Source organism: Pseudophryne corroboree, chromosome 7 (genome assembly GCF_028390025.1).
Source record: "Pseudophryne corroboree isolate aPseCor3 chromosome 7, aPseCor3.hap2, whole genome shotgun sequence".
Taxonomy (NCBI): Eukaryota; Metazoa; Chordata; class Amphibia; order Anura; family Myobatrachidae; genus Pseudophryne; species Pseudophryne corroboree.
Window position 1 is genome coordinate 494,550,577 of NC_086450.1, and position 23,440 is coordinate 494,574,016.

At 48.8% G+C, this 23,440-nt stretch overlaps 2 protein-coding genes across 3 annotated transcripts in view; one reads left to right on the forward strand and one right to left on the reverse strand.

The window, feature by feature from the left end:
* The first annotated feature begins 345 nt into the window (after positions 1 to 345).
* On the forward strand, positions 346 to 19,046 carry LOC134945740 (prostasin-like). The gene is made up of 6 exons (XM_063935198.1): positions 346 to 742; positions 11,318 to 11,341; positions 12,287 to 12,431; positions 12,718 to 12,989; positions 16,216 to 16,379; positions 16,815 to 19,046. Exons 1-6 carry the CDS (start codon positions 703 to 705, stop codon positions 17,142 to 17,144), a joined length of 975 nt encoding a protein of 324 aa, XP_063791268.1. The 5' UTR covers positions 346 to 702; the 3' UTR covers positions 17,145 to 19,046.
* Positions 18,796 to 23,440, reverse strand: part of KAT8 (lysine acetyltransferase 8) — a 48,677-nt gene continuing 44,032 nt past the window's right edge. For both annotated transcript variants that reach the window (XM_063935196.1, XM_063935197.1), the window contains exons 9-11: positions 22,335 to 22,485; positions 22,086 to 22,240; positions 18,796 to 19,262 (exon numbers count right to left, since the gene is read on the reverse strand). In XM_063935196.1, the coding sequence (XP_063791266.1) occupies positions 19,198 to 19,262; positions 22,086 to 22,240; positions 22,335 to 22,485 (371 nt within the window). In that variant the 3' untranslated portion in view covers positions 18,796 to 19,197. The remainder of the gene's footprint in view (positions 19,263 to 22,085; positions 22,241 to 22,334; positions 22,486 to 23,440) is intronic.

Sequence of the window (23,440 nt, forward strand, 5' to 3'; positions counted from 1 at the left end):
AAATGACTTTTTATGAAAACCCTGCGCCTTCCCGGGCACCTGTACTCCTGGGAAAATGCTGCAGAAATATTTTCTCCCCTGAGCTGGGAGGTCAGTACTGCAGTCTTCAGCATCTAGGAAGCCAGCCCAAAACTCACCCACAGAGCTAACAATCTGCAGAGCGTGCGACTTCCAACACAACAACACAAAGTGATGACTCTGTTATGTGGACAGTAAGGGCGGGAGAATGTGTTATTGTGTGCGCTCTGCAGAATAGGATACTGTAGGACTATGACAATGGTGTGAGTTGAGGTGGTGTGGGAGGCTGTAGAAACCTGGGGGAGGCGGGGATCTGTCAGGAACAGGTTAGGCCGGCCTCTCAGGTGAAACTCATTACATGCACCTGTTAACATTCCTGAGCAGCCATAAGCACCACTCATTCTGGATTCCAGATACTGAACTATCCTGCCTCCTGGATGCTTGCAGACAGCGTACGTCTGGGTTGTCTCCTGACCTGATGTGATACGTTTTACACCTACCTGGCTATCCCCTTACCTGGATCTGTACACACACACACCTGTCTGAGCTGTCCACCTGCCTGCAGCCAGACAGGTACACCTGCCTGCTCGGTCTCCACACCTGGATCTGTACAGAAACCGCTCTCAGCCACCTGGGCCCCTCGCAGAAAAAAAAGGGAGGGGGGGACCACTTTGTTTTTGGAGCATGGAAAAATCCCTCCGCCACATTTTGTTATGCCTGGGAGGTGAGTGACGCAACCCTCTGCAGAGAGGCTCGGTAACATGTATGTAACGTGTAGGGGCAGGCTGGAGCCTTCCTGGGAAAATCTGCTTTTAGTAAGTGGGATGGTGCTGATAGGCTGTTTTGGGGGGTTGCTGTGACTGGGGTCTCATGGAGGGTGAAATACTGTGTGTGCTGATGAGCTCTATTTAGGACAAAATCATATATTGCCCTTTTCCTGCTGTCCATGTAGTAGGAGAAGAACTAAGCCTTATAGAGAGAGATAAAGTCCGAGCCAATCAGCTCCTAACTGCCATGATACAGGCTGTGTTTGAAAAATGACAGGAGCTGGTTGGCTGATATTTTATCACTCTCCAGTGCTTGGTACATAGACCCCCTTTATAAGGTGTGACAGTGTATAACGCTTGCCTCCCAAATGTCCTAATCTAGGCGAGACAGCCTCTATTCAAGTGGACTGTCCAACGGGACAGGACTTAAGAGGTCTATTTACTAAGCCTTGGATGGAGATAAAGTAACGCCCAATCGGCTCCTAACTGCTATGTCACAGGTTGTGTTTGAAAAATGACAGGAGCTGATTGGTTGGTACTTTATCTCCAACAAGGCTTAGTAAATCACATACATTGTAAACTTGATTCCCCATAGATTGTAAGATTGAGAGCAGGGCCCTCCTACCTCTATGACTCTTTGTTTTTACCCAGTTTTGTCTTCTAATTGTGTCCAGTTGTAAAGCGCAATGGAATGTGCTGCACTATATAAGAAACTGTGAATAAACAGTAAATAAACCCCTTATGTCCCGATTCCAGGACAGCTGGGTGATAGTTCCTGCTGATGGGTGCTGCTTGTTTCAGCGGCAGATGCATGTAGCATTAAAGGAATATTTTTAGGGAAACTGTCTGGGGTGTAGTCCTGCATTCGGGGGGAAGGAACGTGTGTTGTCCTCTCCCTGCTCATGTTCCTTCTCAGTCTGGTCTGATATTCATGTATGGTGTTTATGCTCCGATTCTACGGTGCTGCCTACACTTTGTGGCGCCTTATAAATAAAAGTTAATAATATAACACCGCCTTCTTGTGCGTGCGCCGCTGTGAAGTGGTCACTGTGTCCTGATTTGGGGAATTCTGTATAAAAGCCCCTTACACAATGAGGAGTAACCTGACAAAGCGGACCTCTGGAACGGCAGAGGAAGGAGCGTTGGGACTGAGGTCCTGGAGTGTTTATAATGTTCTAATATAAGGATATCCGGGAACGCTGCCCCTCACGCGGTTTCACTATATAGTTTATAGGTTTTGGTTTGTTACAAGGAATTAATGCAGATTTGCTCTTATTTGTTGGTGTGAAACTAATACTCCCAGTAACTACTCCTTATGCATGATAAGAGAGAGGAGAGATTGACTTTGGCCTATTGCACAACTGCAGTGATTACAGCATGGCTCAGACGCTCTGTGAGGAAAGTCATTGTGATACTTATTGTATGCAGAGGGCAGGGACTGTACATACTGTCCTCTCGGAGGAGACTTTCCCTCTGTGTACTTACAAGCCCTATGCTCCTCAGAGGCTTCTGCTAGAATGGGTCCCAGGCCTGTGTCTGCCAGCCGCCGGTTACATTCCTCTTGCTGAATTTAAAATTGAGACGTTTGAATGTCACTGGGAAGGGCGAGCTGGGAGCTACAGGAGACTGTGATAACAACAACTCCACCCTCCAGCGACTTTTACTATAAACCGTCTGCAACCACAAACTATTCCACCTTAGCCATCTAGTGATGTCCCAGTTTGCGAGGCCTCGTTTGTAGCCGCCAACACTTACATACAAACGTCCGGTGTAAGGGTGACCACCCGGCCTTCTGCCCCCAGCCTCTCCTGTCCGCTGAACATCACTCAGTTCTACTCTTATACATGTATTACACAGCGCTGTACGTTAAGGGGCTCATGATGCCAATACATCACCTGCGAAGACCAGAAACATGGTTATACGGTCCTGCCCAAATAAGAGGTGTGGTGGACACTCGGTATGAAAGGTAGCGGGGTAACAGTTGTAACTACTGTTGGGGAAAGCCAGGATTACGGCAGATACTGAGAATGGCATCCAGCACACAGGACGGGGAAACTCTCCACTGCGCAGGCATCCAGGATAGCACAGGACGGGGAAACTCTGCACTGCGCAGGCATCCAGGATAGCACAGGACGGGGAAACTCTGCACTGCGCAGGCATCCAGGATAGCACAGGACAGGGAAACTCTGCACTGCGCAGGCATCCAGGATAGCACAGGACAGGGAAACTCTGCACTGCGCAGGCATCCAGGATAGCACAGGACAGGGAAACTCTGCACTGTGCAGGCATCCAGGATAGCACAGGACAGGGAAACTCTGCACTGTGCAGGCATCCAGGATAGCACAGGACAGGAAAACGCTGCACTGTGCAGGCATCCAGCACACAGGACGGGGAAACTCTGCACTGCGCAGGCATCCAGGATAGCACAGGACAGGGAAACTCTGTACTGTGCAGGCATCCAGGATGGCACAGAACAGGGAAACTGCACTGCGCAGGCATCCAGGATCACCGCAGATACTGAGAATGGCATCCAGCGCACAGGCCGGGGAAACTCTGCACAGTGCAGTCATCCAGGATAATCACAAATACTGAGAATGGCATCCAGGATAGCACAGGATGGGGAAACTCTGCACTGTGCAGGCATCCAGGATAATCACAAATGCTGAGAATGACATCCAGCGCACATATGTACATTTCTGATCTGTTACGAGGACCCTTTACCCATCATTACCTATAAAGCCCACCTCTGGTATCACAGCTGCTGTAGAGCTACACACCCCAGCATGCCCTATTAGCAAAGCTGTGCCACATGTTGAATATCCCAGAATGAATCCCCTTCCTCCCTGCACTCCTTATATTTATCCTACAGCAATGAGAAAGACAAGTAGTGCTATGAGATAAAATATATATATATATATATCCAAATATTCCGAAATACGGAATATTCCGAAATACGGACTTTTTTTGAGTGAGATAGTGAAATCTTTGTTTTTTGATGGCTCAATGTACACATACTTTGTTTAATACTCAAAGTTATTAAACCTATTGTATTAAATGACCTACAGGCTGTGTGTATAAGGTGTATATGAAACATAAATAAATTGTGTGAATGTAGACACACTTTGCTTAATGCACAAAGTTATAAAAAATATTGGCTAAAATGACCTTCAGGCTGTGTGTATAAGGTGTATATGTAACATAAATGCATTCTGTGCTTAGATTTAGGTCCCATCACCATGATATCTCATTATGGTATGCAATTATTCTAAAATACGGAAAAATCCCATATCCAAAATACCTCTGGTCCCAAGCGTTTCGGATACTCAACCTGTGTGTGTGTGTGTGTGTGTGTGTGTGTGTGTGTGTGTGTGTATATATGTATATGTGTGTATATATATATATATATATATATATATACATACATACATACATACATACATACATACATACATACATACATACATACATACATACATACATACATACATACTCATATAGGTTGGATTTGTGTTGTTTGCTTACCCCGGTACATAAATTCTATAATTCCATCTATAAATAACTGAGTATTAGCCCTGGGCAGTGTACAGTGCTGTTCATGTAATGACTGTATACATGTCTGGTTAATGAATGCCTTGGTGAGCATAGACTTTATTTCCTGCCTGTGTGGGATGACAGGCTGATCCATGTTCCTGTCAGATCTTCCCGCCGTGATCAGCTGATATGTGCTGGGAGACCCTCCTGCGTATAGGCCTTATATTGCCCTGCGCACACTAATGTCACGTACACAAGCTGCGCCAGGCCGATTCCCGCTGTGCTTTGCCTGTATTCACCATCAAGATGGTTGCTATGGAGACCTGCGCCATTAGGGCCGTTCTGTCTGCAATGCAGAATGTTTGTACAAACACATATGGTTTAAATTGCATTAAATGAGTCGCAGCCAGTCTTTATATGAGGTGCAGAAAACTCTAAAGCTGGGCACACATTGGGCAATATATCAAGGACGGGTGTGTTCACCCGATAGGTCTGTGAACGATGTTTGCAGATATATCGGCGCATCTGGTTGTATATACGGGCAACCCTGCCCCCCCCCCCCCCCTCGCCCGTACACTGGCCTCAGGGACTGGCGCCACAGCTGGGCGGGCAAATTCAAATGTCCACCCACCTGTGATGTGAGGACCGGCATATCAAGCGGCAAGTGTATCTGCTTACGGTGATCTGCGGATGGCAGGTCCACCATCGATTTTTGCATGGGGGGTTGTCACTGTCCTAAAGGTCTGGGAGGAGCTTCTGTTTCCTGCGATTGGGGGGGGGGGGGGATTATCTATACTTCTAACAGAGCTCCAGTGGAATGTCTGGGTGACGCAAACAATGTGATTCATATGTGACCATGTACAGGTATAGCGATTACTGATTCATTAGGTGTTTTTCTGGTTTATTTATAGAGCCGTGGAAATCCCTTTTATCATCCATCTCTTGTCGTGATAAAACGTCTTTTCACAGCTCTGCGCTAATCAAGGAGCCGGTTACGGCAGGAGAATATCTGGTTTCTTCTGCGGTCTCCCGAATTTCACATCCCTCCGCAGGGGTGGAGCTACCATTGGTGCAGCAGGTGCGTTGCAACGGGGCCCCTGAGGACTAAGGGGCCCACTGCTGCCCAGACCAGCAATTGGTTATCCTCTGCGCCCCCCACAGGACATTTTGAGCACCTATCGGCGCTGGTGATCACAGCCACATATTGCCTCTAATTAACAGACAGCAGTAAATTCACTTCTGTGGATTAAAGGCAGCTCACAATTGGTTTAACTGGCATTGCCAAACTAAGGAAAGCACAAGGTGCCGGGACCCGTCACAGGCAGAGCAGAGGCCGCTGTGTTCCTGCCCCCACCCATTTACCTGGCCCCGGATTTCAGCACCACGCATGACATTGTGCTTGTGTACCCCTGTCACCCACTGCCTCTGCCTGTCATGCTTTCCCTGTCACCCACTGCCTCCCCCGGTCTCCCTTTGCCTCTCCCTGTTACCCAATGTCGTGTGGCATATTGTGTACTTGGGTTGGGATGGGGGAGAGGGGCCCAAATTCTATTTTGCACCTGGGCCCCCCACTCATAACTTCTGCCACTGTCCCTCTGGCCATAATATAGCAGAAATGCGGCTTGAGCTGTAGCAGGGTCACCTTGGAATACGAGGTGTGACTATTAAATAACAAGACTGTACTTGTAAATAATAAACCATTGTACGTGTGTTACAAGGGAGTAGGGGAACATTGACCTGGGACTATCCCAAACGGTTTTGTAAGTTTCACGCCTCTCGCACAGATAGTTTCTGAGAAGTGGTGTCTTTTTCCGTGTGTCGTAAAAATGCTTAACTTAAGAGTAGAGCAAGGTGTGAACTGTTTAGTTAAATTAAATAAAACGCCCACCGACTGTCTCTGTATGCTAACCGAGGCTTGCGGTTTCTATGTCACGTGCATGTGTGCTTGAGTGGCACAAAAGATTTAGTGATGGTTGTGAGGATGTGGAAGATAAAGAACATCCCCGAAGTCCTTGAACATCAAAAACAAATAAAGATGTGTTGGGTTTTTTTGTTTTTTTTTAAACTGTTCGAGTTGATCGTTGACTGAGCATCTGAATGACGGCAGAAATGGTAAACATCGCATAGGAAATGTTAGGCAAGTTTTGCATCAAGATCTTAACTTGACAAAAGTTTGTGCTAAGATGGTTCCAGGGCTTCTCACCGCCGAGCAGATAAAAAATCGAAACATTTTGAAAGAAATTCAAGCGGATCCACTTTTTTTTTTTTTTTCTTTTTTTTTTAAAGTAGAGTTATTACCCGTGATAAAACATGGATCTCCATGTACAATCCTGAGACAAAACGCCAATCCATGCACGGGAAAACACCATTATCACTAAGAATGAAGAAAGCACATCAAAGCAAATCCAAAGCCATGTCAATTGTTATCTTTGATACCAACGGTGTTATTTTGGTAGACTAGGTACCAGAAGGCAGTGATTCCACTTTACTATCAAAATGTTCTAGCATCTTTACAGGAAAGAGTCAGAAGAAAAAGGCCAGAGTGGTGGAAAAATGGTCTTGTACTCCATCGGGACAACGCATAAGCCCGCACAGCTCTCTGTGAGGCAGTTTTTGGCCGAGAAACAGATTGCGGTGCTAGAACACCTCCAGACCTAGCACCGAGTGACTTCTTCCTGGTCCCTAAAGTAAAATCTGCACTCAAGGGATCCATTTTGTATCAGTTACTGTTGTATGCTTTGCGCCTGGTGTTCTCATAACTGCGTCCCGTGTATGTAGCAAAATATCCCACAAACAGACCTGTCACACAGGATACAGCTGTCTCACGCCGCCCGCAGGTGAGGGAGGGGGTTCCCTTACCACAGCCAGACCCAAGGTCAATACACCAAGACAATAAGATTGCTGTTCTCATGGATTAATGCTGGCTCCTCACAGCAGATGACGGAAAACATGTTTATTCTAATCCACAGCCGTTCTCTGGCAGGTCCCTGTATATCAAAATAACGCAATGAGGAGTTCAGCAAAGGACAGCCGGGAACGCTGTCCTAAACGATCACTAGACTTCCTGGTGTAGGACCCGTTAGTCCATCCGCGCATGCATTGTATGACGCACAGTCCGCAGGGGGTGTTGGGAGGGATCCAATTGCATTTTCCTCTAAGAGGGATCCAAAATGAAGCCCACAGGCTTCTACTGGGCAATGCCATCTAAAGATGCCGTTACCGCCACATATCGCACCAATGAGAACTCTATTTGATGAAATGCATTAACAAAAATCACCAGAACATTGGCTCCGATACAGACTTTTTTCGCAGTGATCAGGACCCATGGATCTTCCAGCTGCTTATGTGGAAAAAGCCATGACTCTCTGCAGGGTTTCTTGCAAATCACCGGAGAGGGACTGTAAGATCCCTTTTCGATAGGGCTGCCCCACTGCAGTCACTGGGCTGACGTGGGCAGAACTTGTGAAATAGTGTCCCCATAGAAAACTATGGGGACGGCTGCTGCGGGGGCAGGGGGTGACAGAAGAAGGAGGTATCTCCAGCTTTCTGTATTGGTACATTTAAGGGATGTGTAATTCTACCCTTGCACGTGCGGAGACGGCAGTTTCCGCTTATTTTAAAGGCATAATTGATTGATAAATACGCCCCACTCCAATCTGATAAAGGTCTTTAGCCCTCAGATGCGTCACCTGTTTGCTGTACCACTCCGTACTCAAATACAGATTTATCCCTTTACTACGTCGTCTATTGTGTGTTATAACCCACTTCTGCTCCCTTACAGTGAGTTACTGCATGTATTTAATGTGGGAAATACCGGGGAACGCCATGCGTCTCCCCTCCATCTTGGGGATGTGGTAATTTCAGTATACACTTTGTCAAGCTTCAAAAACTAAGTTTTAAGCGTTTGACTGAGTGAACGAATGCTACGTCCAGCCCTGCTCCCTCCCATAGAAAGAGGGACTGGATTGCAAAGAGGGATTTGCATCATCACACCCCATGCCCCTCCTCAGTAAGTGAGTGGGATGAAGGAGGGTGTCCTGCACTCTTGGGCAAGCCGTCAAGAGAGGTCACAGGCCCGGGAACTCAGGGAGCGTGGCCAAATCCGGGGAGGCATTACCATACCCCCTGAAAAAAAAAAAGGGGGGGACGCTGGGGTTCACATACGGGGTAATTTGTTCCTCTCAGTGCTGCAAAGGGGGACAATCCTTAGCAGCTGACCCGGGCCCCTCCACAAACCTGGGTAATTGGTACCGGACTTCTTCTCGGCACCCCAGCTGCTGGTAGTCTCCTGGACATTCCAGAATACAGTGAATTTCCATTGCTGCTGCATTTAAATGCTGCAATGGCAGCCCGATTTGAACCCTTCATCTGGCCGATTTGCACCCGTTCGCCTAAAAGTGTAATGAGTCAAACTGACTCATTACAAGTTGCCTGTGCGTGCTGCCACTGGAGATGAGCAGCTGCTGGGGCAGGGGAGGAGGAGAGGGAGGGGGACTCGGAGCCGCAGCAGCGCACTGTAATTGGTGGCAGTGCAACTGCAGCTGTCCCTCTCCTTCCACATTGGCTGGCCGTGATCGCTCCCTACCTTGCTCATGGACGATGGCCGGACCCTCACAGTCTTGGCAGCGGTAAGCAACACTGTTGGGGCTGGGGGCATATGTGTACCTGGCACTGGGGGCATATGTGTATCTGGCAAACTTTTTTGAATCACGGCGCCCTAGAATATCAGAATTTTTTTCACGGCACCCCCAGGCCAAAAATTTCTTATTGAGAAATGTAGAAATATTACATTAAGTAGATCGCGATTATATGTCATCCTTAGGGTCAGTTGTGTGGTGAGGGACAAGGTTTGATTCTGTTTGTCCACGTGTTTTATGACTGGCAGCCACTAGCTCTGGTTTTGCCTATTATATTGACCATAAATAATTTTAAATTGGTCCTGGACCACCAACCCAGGGCACCCCTGCAACTGTCCCGAGGCACCTCAGGGAGCCACGGCACACAGTTTGGGAACCACTGCCGTAATGTGTAAAAGTGGCTCTACCTGGTGTAGTGGCGCTACTGTGCGGCATAATTTGAATAATGGAGACTACTGTGCACTGTAATATGAATTGGTATTTTTGTGGCCACACCCCTTCCCCATGAAGCCACGCCCCTATATTTTTGTTGCGCACCTCCGGCACACACTCGCCCCATTTTAAATAAGGGGGGCACCAATGCCGTTTTTTGCACACAGCGCTAAAATGTCTAGTTATGGTTTTTATTAGTAAGAAAGAGGTAGCACTTTAGCTCTAAGCATAGAATACAGTCTATATAATCATGGCCATGATTTTGTTATAAATGCCACTTTTACCCTCCTGGGTTTGTATTACCACGCCTGGCTTATTGTAAAAATCTTGCAGCCATATCTGGAGATGAGAATCCAAACTGTATTGTAAGCTTCACGGAGGTACCAAGGGTTCCAGCTGCCTCTATGTGGCTGATACGCGTTTCCCCGTCTGAGCCAATAATCAGCGGCTTCCTCAGTCATCTGCATCACTGTGACACCGCCAGCCGCCTGCGATTCTGCAATGATCAGCCTGCCCATCGGAACGTTTGCTGCTGCCGTCAGCACTTCCGCCGTCTGCGCAGCTCTCCGGCTATTTGGCCTGCGCTGTTGATGCATTTGCAATTCCTGCAATCTGTTTTGCATATACTGTATTGTGATTACAACAGCCACGACACACCTGCTATACGCCCCGCATCACAGGGATTGCGTACCCATCCCACTGACACGCCTCCAGCACTCCTATGGATTGTTACTTAATGCGGTCGCTACTGTGTTTGCAGATACCTAGGCACGATTACAGAAAACAGACGGCGCGTGGTTATGTACGCATGCGCAGTGCATCAGTAATTGCTCATTGGGTGAGGCCCTTGGCGTTCTCTCCCGGGGCAGGGGCTGATGTGCATGATGCCTATTCTCTGTATAGTACTGCGGAATGTGACTGGCGTTACATAAGGAAACAATCATTGGAACTGTAAGTTACCGCTACAGTAAAACGGGCTGCCAACACCATTCCGCCATTAAATTATATTGCTGGTGCTATAGTGAGGGATATAAAGCGTATAATGGAACTGGAAGATAATAAAAGGAATGACTAACAAGACAGAGCCGTAAGATTTTTATATTGCCAATGTTTATGTCTTATAAAAGATAAAGTAAAAGTCTATCTCTATAAAACGCTGCAACGTGTATATATAATACCGCGGTGCATTTTATGTGCACTGTCCTTTATTGAATGGAGGCTTTTTATGTTTGGGTATTATATTGGTTATGGGGAAATGTAGGGACAGTTAGGACTGATGGTGTTTTCTGTAAAGTAAATGCTATGTACTAAGTCATGGCGAGAAAGTACCAGCCAATCAGCTCCTAGCTGCCGTGTTAGAAAAATGACAGACAGGAGCTGATTGGCTGATACTCTCTCTCTCTCTCTCAACGTTATCGCTCCAAGTTCTGATACATTTCCTCCCTATGACAGTGATGGCGAACCTTTGGCACTCTAGCTGTTGTTGAACTACACATCCCAGCATACCCTGCTACAGTTTTGCTAAAACTGTAGCAGGACCTGCTGGGATGTGTAGTTCAACAACAGAGTGCCAAAGGTTTTCCTCATCCCTGCCCTACGGTATGGCCCTGTAGAGGAGAGAGGTCAGTGGGTTTGGGACTACAGGTTCAGTATAGGAGAACCTCCCTCTCCATTCCCCTATGGGGCAATCACTAGCAGTGGCACTCGGGTGGGTAGTGGGGCACCACACCCTTTATTGGTAGAAGTGTATGGGGTCGTACCCAGTAACCGGTCCCTGTATTAGATGGGCCCAGGGTCCGTGGCACACATCCTGAGGTGTAGCCGCTCTCTGGTCAGGGTCTCTGTGTCGGTAACATCCCACGTCGGCTTGTTACTAGTAATGCCAGATGTTATGTGTCTCTCATCCTCATGCCTGTTTGTTCTTCTTTACAGCCTTGAACATTGCATCCTGCCAAAGTAAGTTGTCTTTGTGTCTGTCTGATCTGTCACTGTCTGTGCACTGTATCATAGTGAATATCATATCCCTTACATATTGCTATGTACATGCCAAGGGCTGTGCAGCTCTGTTGGCATGTCCCCGTGAGACGTGACCGCCTCCATGAGGTGAGGACACACCCCTCACGCTAGAGCTGTTTTAGCGCCCCACTCCATCCCATTTATATTGTACTGAATATCCTATCCTGTTATTATACTGATTTTATAGCGTTCTATTATTATTATGGTCCAGTATATCCATGCTTGGCCACAGGTGAATTAATTAGCACCTCAGTCTGGTTGATCTGTGCCAAGCCATGGATATTCTTAAAACCTGGTCTGTTAGAGTTCCTTGTGGACCGCGTTTGTGAACCTTTTGATATATAACAGATGTAGGTCCACTTTGCCAACTAGGAAAACTTCCGCATTGTTCCTGCATGAGAACAGGTCTCTGCACTGACTTGTGTGCAGGAATAGAAGCTGGCAATCTTTTTCACATTTATGTCAGTGCCAAAGTTACTTGAATTAGCTTCTGTGGCAAGCCGTGGCTCCTTGTGGTTCTGTACGTAAAGTTGGAATGCCACAGGGACACCCGTCTGTGTATATATAGTGCCAACATATTATACAGTGCTGTGCACCATGGGGAGATATGCAGAACAAAAGGCAAAGCCCACGTGAGCTTACACTCTACATTGGATAGCAGGGTGCAGAGAAGGTGATGGGTAAGGAGCTATTGGAATGTCAGGTTACCGGGAGACCTCTAGGAAGAAACGCGTCCTACAAGTAGAGCCGGCCCAACACAAGGAAGAGCGGAGGGGTAAAGAGGGAGAAAATGCGGCTTAATGGGCACTGTATGGAAGCGTAAGCCTATAGCAATGAGCACATTCACGCTGAGATCCATAATAAGCAGTAACTCTGTTCCTACAGAAGCCGACCGCATTGTTGGAGGACAAGATGGAGATATTACGAGTTTCCCGTGGCAGGTCAGCCTGTGGTACAACTCGCAGCACGCGTGTGGCGCATCTCTGATCTCTGCGCAGTGGTTGTTGTCAGCGGCCCATTGCTTCCCAGTGTAAGTGTCCCATGTGTGAGGGCAGGGCCGGCTACTGCCCTCCAATGCTACTATAAGGTGGTGCTGCTGCTGTCCTCCTCTTTCTCCTCCCTGGTCCACCTGGTTCTGTCTTGAAGAGCTTTCTCACCCAATTCCCCCTGTGTGTCCCCGAATGACTGGCTCTATATGCTGGATCTATACTATAGACATGTGCGTGAATTTAGTTTGCCTCTGACTTTCATCCTCTTCCCTCCTATTGGTGACTGGTAACAACAATGCACCGACATATTCTTCTTCTTCTTCCCAGAGAACACAGCATTACAGATTATACGGTGGTTGTTGGAACAACGACTCTGACCAACCCCGGCCCCGATGTCCAGTCGGTAATGATAGATTCTGTGTACAAGAACCCGGCGTACACCCCTGATGCCTATTCCTGGGATATCGCTCTTGTCAAACTGAAGTCTCCCGTCACTTTCAGTAATACCGTGCAGCCCATAAGACTTCCATCCGCCAGCGTCCAGTTTCCAGCCGGGATGCAATGCTCGATCACCGGATGGGGAAATACTAAACCCTCAGGTAAAGAATCTGCGGCACCCCGGATGCTGGCGCGGGCACAGATAAGTTAGGTGCAGCTGGTACCTTACACTGGAGACGCCGACTCCCCAGACGGCAGCAGAGGCTGGGCCCATACACACAGCAAAATGACTGTTACTCAGCTCTTAACATTATCTCTCTCTATAGGGGGGATGTACTAAGCCTTGAAAAATGATAGAGAGATAAAGTACCAGCCAATCAACGCCCAACTGTCATGTTACAGCCTGTGGGGTCTATTCATGAAGCAGTGAAAAGACAGAAGAAGTGAGCCAGTGGAGAAGTTGCCCATGGCAACCAATCGGCTGCTCCGTACAATTTATATAGTATGCAAATTGTAAATGTTACTTCAATGCTGATTGGTTGCCATGGGCAACTTCTCCACACTTTTTCCGCTGCTTCATAAATAGACCCCTGTGTTTGATAAATGGCAGGAGCTGGTTGCCTGGTACTTTGGGGGTCTATTCATGAGGCCGTGAAAAGTGTGGAGAAGTGAGCCAGCGGAGAAGTTGCCCATGGCAACCGATCAGCATTGAAATAACGGTTATAATTTGCATACTATATAATTGTACGGAGCAGCTGATTGGTTGCAATGGGCAACTTCTCCACTGGTGCACTTCTACACTCTCTTCACGGCCTCATGAATAGACTCCTAATCTCTCTCCACTTTTTCACGGTTCAAGGCTTAGTACATCTCCCCCCACCCCCCCACCCTCCTATGGATCATCTCTTTCCAAAGATTAGTAAGCAGGGTCTTCTTATATGTAACTCAGGTGGACATTTACTAAGCAGTGATAAAAGTGGAGACGTTGCCCATGGCTACCAATCAGCTGCTCTGTATACTTTTATAGTATGCAAATTATAAATGTTACATCAATGCTGATTGGTTGCCATGGGCAACTTCTCCACTTTTATCACTGCTTAGTAAATGTACCCCTTAGGTTTTTTGTATGTAGATGACTATAGCGAAATGTAACTCCCAGTTGCTGCAGGGACATCTTCCTCCTCAGCTCAGTACACTGTCAGGCTCCAGGTGCTACCAATCTGTCTTTCGCACACTCAGTCAGAACTGCGGTCTCCAATGCTCTACGCAACGGCTCGGTCCCTCGGAAACACTTCAGTGTCGCCGCTTGCCCCATCTCCTCGGCATCTCCCAAATTCGGCTGGGCATGTGCAAGCAAGAAGTCTCTGTACCCTTGCCAGCATGCCCTCCTTGCGCTCCAGTGCACCACCAAGTGTTGACATCTGGCACTGCAGGGTCCGTACGCTTCAGTAAGAAGCCAGGTATATCACAGGGCTGTAAGAGGACAGTAGAGAGGGATGTGTCTGGTTATATAGCACACCCATATTCCATAGCGCATAACTGAGAATACTGTATTTGACCATTCACATCGGTTCCTGCCCCAGTGGAGCTTGCAATCTATATTCCCTAACACATGTACACATTCACGTTAGAGTTAATCTACCAGCCAATTAACCTACAAGTATATTTTTACATTGGGGGAGGAAACTCGGAGAATATACAAACTCCACACAGTTGGGGCCATGGTGGGAATGGAACCCATGACCTCAGTGCTGTGAGGCAGGAATGGTAACCATTACACCGTCTGTATTGGTTATGGAGAAGTCATCCTCTACTTCACAAATTTTCTACCTTTTTCAACTGGCGGCACACTGAACAAAATTAGCAATGCACTCCGTACCATGGGGGTCATTCAGACCTCATCGCACGCTAGGGTTTTTTCGCTGCAAATCAGGTCAGAACTGCGCATGTGTATGCACCGCAATGCGGAGGTGCGTCATACGGGTACAAAGCAGAACATTGCTGAGCGATGGATTTAATGAGGAATCCATTCGCACGGCCAATCGCAAGGTGATTGACAGGAAGAAGGCGTTTGTGGGTGGCAACTGACCGTTTTCTGGGAGTGGTTGGAAAAACGCAGGCGTTTGCAGGGCGGTGTCTGACGTTAATTCCGGTCCCGGACAGGCTGAAGTGATCGCAGCGGCTGAGTAAGTTGTGGTCAACTCAGAATCTGCACAAAACTTTTTTGTACTGCTCGTCTGCACAGACGATCGCACACTTGCACAGCTAAAATACACTCCCCTATGGGCGGTGACTATCTGATTGCAGCGCTGCAAAAAATAGCGAGCGATCAGGTCTAAATTAGGCCCCATGTTATCTATCTTGTGCCCCTTAAGTCACATGATGCCGCTCTGCCCTGCCCCTTGGGTCACATGATGCCGCTCTGCCCTGCCCCTTAGGTCACATAATGCCGCAGTGCCCCTTAGGTCACATAATGCCGCTCTGCCCCTTAGGTCACATAATGCCGCTCTGCCCCTTAGGTCACATAATGCCGCTCTGCCCCTTAGGTCACATAATGCCGCTCTGCCCCTTAGGTCACATAATGCCGCTCTGCCCTGCCCCTTAGGTTACATAATGCCGCTCTGCCCTGACCCTTAGGTTACATAATGCCGCTCTGCCCTGCCCCTTAGGTCACATAATGCCGCAGTGCCCCTTAGGTTACATAATGCCGCTCTGCCCTGCCCCTTAGGTTACATAATGCCGCTCTGCCCTGCCCCTTAGGTCACATAATGCCGCTCTGCCCTGCCCCTTAGGTTACATAATGCCGCCCTGCCCCTTAGGTTACATAATGCCGCCCTGCCCCTTAGGTTACATAATGCCGCTCTGCCCCTTAGGTTACATAATGCCGCTCTGCCCTACCCCTTAGGTCACACAATGCCGGATTGTAGTTCCTTTTACGTCTCTCAGTACCCCCAGTTCAGTGCCACGTGCCCTTGGTCTGCTCTGCCCAGTCAGGCTCAGAAGTCTTTGGCAGCTCCTGCTGCAGCTGTTTCACACAACTCGCATTCACGCTGTGTGCTGTCTTTTGCTCCTGCCAGTGTGTGTCCGGAGCCAGGCCACGTGTGTGTCCGTGCATTCTATACAGTGTGTATTTGGCAGTGTGTGAGACGCGGCGGTGTTGCGATTGGTTGCTATGGGCGACACGGCCACTATTCAGTTGTAGATGCGTTAATCAATCTACCCTGAGACTCTCTTAAATAAAAAGAAACAAAAATAATTCAGTAAACTTTTTTGCAGTTTGTCATAGTTGTTTTAAACTTAAACTAGCAGACTGGGACTTGTAGTTCCACAACAGCTGGCGAGCTGCTTGCTATAATATGTAATGCTGCTGTTCTGTTGTCTCTGCAGTTAATCTCGGCGGCCAGCAGACCCTGCAGGTGGGAAAAGTCACTATCATTAGCAGGAGGACGTGCAGCTGTCTCTATGGCATCAACCCTACGCCCGAAACACTGACCATCCAGGCCGATATGATGTGTGCCGGAACAACAGACGGCTCCGTCGATGCCTGTCAGGTACGAGTACACATATACTGATGGGGGGCCTGTACCCCGCTCTTGCCACACACGGGGGGTAATTATACTGACGGGGGGGGGGGGGGGGGGCTGTACCCCGCTCTGCCCACACCGGGGGTACACTTGTACTGACCGGGGGCCTGTACCCTGCTCTCCCCACACACCGGGGGTACTTATACTGACTGGGGGGGCTGTACCCCGCTCTCTCCACACATCAGGGGTACGCTTATAGTGATGTGGGGGCTGTACCCCGCTCTCTCCACACAATGGGGGTATGCTTATACTGAGGGGGGGGGGGGGGGCTGTACCCCACTCTCTCCCCCACTCTCTCCACACAATGGGGGTACATACATGTAAGTATATATCTGTAGGTGTAGCAATAACAGCTGTGTCCTGTGTCTCCCAGTCTAACACTCTATCGCCGCTTTATTCCAGGGTGACTCAGGCGGCCCCCTCTCCTGTTACACGAATAACAACTGGTACCAGGCCGCAATCGTCAGCTGGGGCGACGTGTGTGGGACGCCTAACAGACCCGGAGTCTACATCTCGGTCCCTGCCTATAGCAGCTGGATTGCGGGCTACAACACGGGCGCTCAGATTGATGACTTTGTGGTCAACACGCCTCCGGTGGCGGATGGTGAGAGCGGCTGCACCGGCGCAGATGGTGAAATCTACCCTTACCCTAATGGTGCCACCGTCGTCCTGGTCACCTTCGCCGCCCTCCCTCTGTATTGGCTGACGGCTTATCTGCTGACCGATTTATAGACCGTTTGCACTTTGTTCTCGATCCAGGTCTTCCAACGTCAAGTCTGAGGTGATCTTGTTAAGACTAGATTTCTCCTTCCTGTAATCATACTGCCCAGCTCAATCCATAGACCCAAGTCTCCAACCTCTTACTGCCCAACGTGTACAGACCAGCTTGGGGCAAGAGGTCTGTCGCTCCACGTGCTGCCGCAAAGACAACCCCAGGAGTGGGAAATGGCTCTCTACCTATGCTGTATGTAAGGGACGCGTCCTCGTTGCCAGGACAGGTTACCAGCAAGACGTCCTTAACCCTACAATGCCAGCTCCTGATCAGTCTCCAGGCTTCCCCGTTCAATAATAAAACACCCCCTCTCCAGTCTGTAATTACTGGTATTTTAATGATAAAAGCAATATGTGCCTTGTACTATCCATGGTTCCTAGTGCATGGATATGCCAACACGTTTATACAGGAGCGCAATGGGAAGTCTCCCATCATTAGAACATTACTGTCTCCGCTATGGTCTTCTCTAGTCACAGGGATTTTAGGATAACCCTTCTATGATCTATGGGGCTATTAACTCTGTAGAAGACAGACAGACCCCTCCGAGGCCAGAGCACAGTAGAGTTCTAGGACCAGGTTCCAGAGAACAATTTCAGATTTTAGGCTACACCAGGAACACATTAATATATTTTTCTAATGATTGTATTTAGGCTATAATGATGCCCTTTTTTGAGAGATTTTCTTTAAACCGGTTTAGCTTAGATGCAAATATGCTGTAAATGGGATTTCATTAAAAATCTGTACTTGGAACAGCAAGATTCCGGCGACCCTTCTGTATTCTGATTTCTGGCACGCAGGTGTCCAAACACTTCTCCACAACGGCTACACACAGATTAGCGTTTCCCAAATCCGGCCCTCTGGGACCCGCAGTCACGTTTCCCAGATCCTCTCGAAGAATCACACAGGGAATAATCAGTGTCGTCTTTCAGTGTGTATCAGTCAGTAATGAGCAGTTGGGACAACCGGAAAACATGCCCTGTTAGCAGCTTCGGTATCCCAGACTTATCATTGGTAAAAGTAAAGCAGGGGAGATTATGTTCTGTAACCATTGCATATTTCCACTTTTAGAAATCCTGCTTAATTCAGCACTGACAGTCGTAACGCAGAGTGGTTGTCGGTTCCGTAAAAGACTCGTTTGCTCTGGTTTCTTGTAAACTGGAGCCAGTTCCTGCGTTTAGTGTCACAGCTGCAGCGGCGGCACCTTATCAAAGAGGGGACCGTGGATTGCCGCATGGAGCTGGTGGGGCTTACAGCTTCTGGAATCCAAAATCAGGACTTACACACCAGAAATCCTCTATTATAATACTATGCATTAATACATGAAGTGATAATGCGGGGTTAGGAGATGATTAATATAATGCATTCTCTTAAGTTCAGAGACTGTGAATGGATTAGCAGAAACACAACAGGTGAGTGTCCTGGCCTGATAAATAGGGAGACGGGACACTTAGAAGCAATCCTGGCGTCTGCAGCCAATGTCAGGCTCTTAGATAATATATTTTTGAAGACATTACTAACAGTACCCAGAGGAGAGTAATAATAGCACATACTACACTTAGCGACTCAGTCCCATCTATCCCCAACGACCGCTGTAAATGAAGAGACTCTGCGTTCAGACCAGGGTAACATTTATTACATGTATCAGGGGAAGATATTTCCACGGCTACCAGTATAACGGGAGTATTAGCGCTCTTCCTGCGTTACACATCCTGGACCGCTCTCCCAGTAATCCCGCCACACGCAGGGGCGCTGGGAGACGGCGCTCAGTATTTCTAACTCTGAAATCTTTTCATAAGAAAAAAAGTTCTTTTGTAAATAAAAAAAAGTCTTGTAAACAGAAATAAAACGTTTGTTACTCTCTATGGTACAGAATATTATTTCCAAGCAAACTACATGGATTTATTTCCTCCTCCAAGCGAGGACTTGACATCCGCTCCTGCTAAGTGCGAGTGGTGGCAAATCTGGCAGGTGTGTCCTCCGTGCTTCAGGGATTTTTTCCGAGCCTTCACCTTTTTATTTTTTGGGGACCTTCATTAGTTTGTGTTTTGGCGGAGCCCACTTCAGGTTCGGGGAATCCACTGTGGGAGTAGGGAAAAACACAGTGATAAGTATTAGTGAGCAGAGGAATCTGTGCACTAGTGCTACAAGACTATCGCCGCCACAAGTAACCTATAGCTGCAGCTTTCACAACGTGGAGATTTACCAGGACACAATACGTATATATGTCAGGTGTTAAGACACCGTAGGGACCGGAACACAGGCTGCCCTATAACAAGCCACCTGGGAGTCCTGGGGACGGGAAGAAGGGACGAAATCTCCATCGGATTTCTACCGGTCACAAGTTTCTCCATAAACTAAAACCGCTGGAACGTGGCAATGACACCGTTAATCTGGGGAAAGCTTCTATAATCAATACTCTGTTTATTTGTAATTTGGGAAAAGAAATGTTTTATATTTGGGAGTCGTGTTCTTTGTGGATCAGTGGTCACATTGCTATAATAATTATATTATGCATTCAAAGATGAGGTTGGGGAAAAAAAGAGAAAGAGAAGAGGATCTGTCACCGAAGACAGATCCTTTTCTCTTTCTCTTTTTTCCCCCAACCCTATACTATGATATGATCTGTGGTGGCACCCCCTACAAAGCTATACACAATTAATGTTATATCTAAATTAGGTGCACTTTCTTACTTGTCTCCTGTGCCAACTGATTTCCCCTTTCCCCTTTTTCCTTTGCGAATCATTCAAGGATGAGACAGGGGAAAAAAATGTAATGTTAAACAGGCCGCTCATTTATTTCTATACCACCCCTCTGATCCGCGTGTAGGCCAAATACATCTGCCGTAGAATAATGTGTTTGTCACAGGGTAACACTGCAGCTTACGGCTAGATTTCTAGATAATGGCAGCCAGCGAGCCTGGTCCCTTGGTGAGAGTATGCATTACTGAGGCCCACTGTGACCAGCACTGGTCTACTTTTACCTAGATTAGGGGTATGCAGCTGCTGGGGAACTGCACATCCCAGCATTCCCTACCACAGGTTTGCTATTAGACCATGCTAAAAATGTGGCAGAGCCTCCTGGCATGTGTAGTTCCGCAGTAGCTGGAGAGCCGTATATTTAATACCCCTGACTAAGGGGGACCGGGTGCAGAGGTAAAACACAGACATCGCTGCCACAGACTGAGGGGACCGGGTGCAGAGGGTTACAGCGACACCACTGCCACAGACTGAGGGGACCGGGTGCAGAGGGTTACAGCGACACCACTGCCACAGACTGAGGGGACTGGGTGTAGAGGGTTACAGCGACACCGCTGCCACAGACTGAGGGGACCAGGTGCAGAGGGTTACAGCGACACCGCTGCTACAGACTGAGAGGACCGGGTGCAGAGGGTTACAGCGACACCGCTGCCACAGACTGAGGGGACCGGGTGCAGAGGGTTACAGCGACACCGCTGCCACAGACTGAGGGGCCTGGGTGCAGAGGGTTACAGCGACACCGCTGCCACAGACTGAGGGGACCGAGTGCAGAGGGTTACAGGTACACCACTGCCACAGACTAAGGGGACCGGGTGCAGAGGGTTACAGCGACACAGACTGAGGGGACCGGGTGCAGAGGGTTACAGCGACACAGACTGAGGGGACCGGGTGCAGAGGGTTATAGCGACACCGCTGCCACAGACTGAGGGGACCGGGTGCAGAGGGTTACAGCGACACAGACTAAGGGGACCGGGTGCAGAGGGTTACAGCGACACCGCTGCCACAGACTGAGGGGCCTGGGTATAGAGGGTTACAGCGACACCGCTGCCACAGACTGAAGGGACCGGGTGAAGAGGGTTACAGCGACACAGACTGAGGGGACCGGGTGCAGAGGGTTACAGCGACACCGCTGCTACAGACTGAGGGGCCTGGGTGCAGAGGGTTACAGCGACACCGCTGCTACAGACTGAGAGGACCGGGTGCAGAGGGTTACAGCGACACTGCTGCCACAGACTGAGGGGCCTGGGTGCAGAGGGTTACAGCGACACAGACTGAGGGGACCGGGTGCAGAGGGTTACAGCGACACCGCTGCCACAGACTGAGGGGCCTGGGTATAGAGGGTTACAGCGACACCGCTGCCACAGACTGAAGGGACCGGGTGAAGAGGGTTACAGCGACACAGACTGAGGGGACCGAGTGCAGAGGGTTACAGCGACACAGACTGAGGGGACCGGGTGCAGAGGGTTACAGCGACACCGCTGCTACAGACTGAGGGGCCTGGGTGCAGAGGGTTACAGCGACACCGCTGCCACAGACTAAGGGGACCGGGTGCAGAGGGTTACAGCGACACAGACTGAGGGGACCGGGTGCAGAGGGTTACAGCGACACCGCTGCTACAGACTGAGAGGACCGGGTGCAGAGGGTTACAGCGACACTGCTGCCACAGACTGAGGGGCCTGGGTGCAGAGAGTTACAGCGACACAGACTGAGGGGACCGGGTGCAGAGGGTTACAGCGACACTGCTGCCACAGACTGAGGGGCCTGGGTGCAGAGAGTTACAGCGACACAGACTGAGGGGACCGGGTGCAGAGGGTTACAGCGACACAGACTGAGGGGACCGGGTGCAGAGGGTTACAGCGACACCGCTGCCACAGACTGAGGGGACCGGGTGCAGAGGGTTACAGCGACACCACTGCTACAGACTGAGAGGACCGGGTGCAGAGGGTTACAGCGACACCGCTGCCACAGACTGAGGGGACCGGGTGCAGAGGGTTACAGCGACACCGCTGCTACAGACTGAGGGGCCTGGGTGCAGAGAGTAACACAGACACTGATGCCACAGACTGACAGGAATGGGTACGGAGCATTAGAGCCTGGCAGAGGAGAATGCAGCTGATCATCCCTGTGTGTACTATATGTCCTGACCTGTAATGGGGGGCTTCTTGTACTGTGCGCTCTTGAGATGTTCCTCCACCAGTTTGGGGGTGACACAGATGACATGCTGTCCCTTCCAGTATTTCACCATGTTCAGCGATTGCAGGGTCCCGATGATGTCATTCTGCGTTATACTGGTCATACGGCTGAAAGGAAAGGTGTGCGGTTATTGCCATGTGGAGATTTTGCCCTGTTCAACGGATGAGGGGCTGAGCAGCCATTGGCTTAGGGACTCCTCACCTGAGGTCTTTGATGGAGAGAGTCCCTCTGAAATCCCGCAGGATCTCCAGCAGAACCCAGGACCAGTAGCTGCGGTAGCTGAGCTTGCCCAGGTCGGAGAGCGGCTTCTCGGGGGAGCCCACCGTGTTTTCTAGCTTGGACAGCTCATAACCTGTGTTGTTGGGGACAATTAGAGTCGCTCAGTGACATGACCCACATATTACACTGTTTCTGTCTCCGAGCACTCCGCTTCTGCCCCATTTACCTCACCTGCAACAGGGACCACACCCCGTCCTTTATCCAAACTTATTTCCGTACAATCCACTTTCTTTCAGCTTCTGAATTAGTGTCAGGTGGCACATCACATCGGCAGGCAACCTGTGGCACTCAGACTGCCGTGGAACTACACATCCCAGTATTCCTTGCCACAGTTTTAGTACAACCCAACCGCAAAGCTGCAGCAGGGCATGCTGGCAGGTGTAGTTCTACAGCAGCTAGCACGCACAGGTTGCCTAACCGTCATAAAATATCTCGCTAAAATCTCAAAACACAAGATTATCCCTGGTGCCGTCTAAGCCTACTGCGTGGAGAGGCGGACTGCCATCTGCGAAACGCGTCACGCAGCGCGATGGACTTTAAATTGTTTTAGTTTTGCTATCATTTCTTATTGTTTTAAGTCTGTTATTTTATCATTCTATTTTTATTATTATTATTATTATTATTAATAATCCTCCTGACCCCAGCCCAACATTACTGTGTGACCATATCATACAGCCCACCAAAAACCTTTGCAATCTGGTGGACCATTATGCAAGAGATAGCGCCTATCCTTGTGTATCCATGCCTATTTCCCTATAGAATGTACGCTGTGAGCAGGGCCCTCCTACCTCTATGTCTGTCTTATTACCCAGTCTTGTTTTATCTTTGTTGTTTCTAATTGTTTTATGTTATCATTGTGTCCGGTTGTAAAGCGCAACAGAATTTGCTGCGCTATATAAGAAACTGTTAATAAAATAAATAATATTATTATACTATGAATTTTTTAGCATATGTTATTTTGATCTTCTGAGATTGATTCTTTGTATATCACAGGACTTACTGGTATATAGATATGGAATTTGTAATTT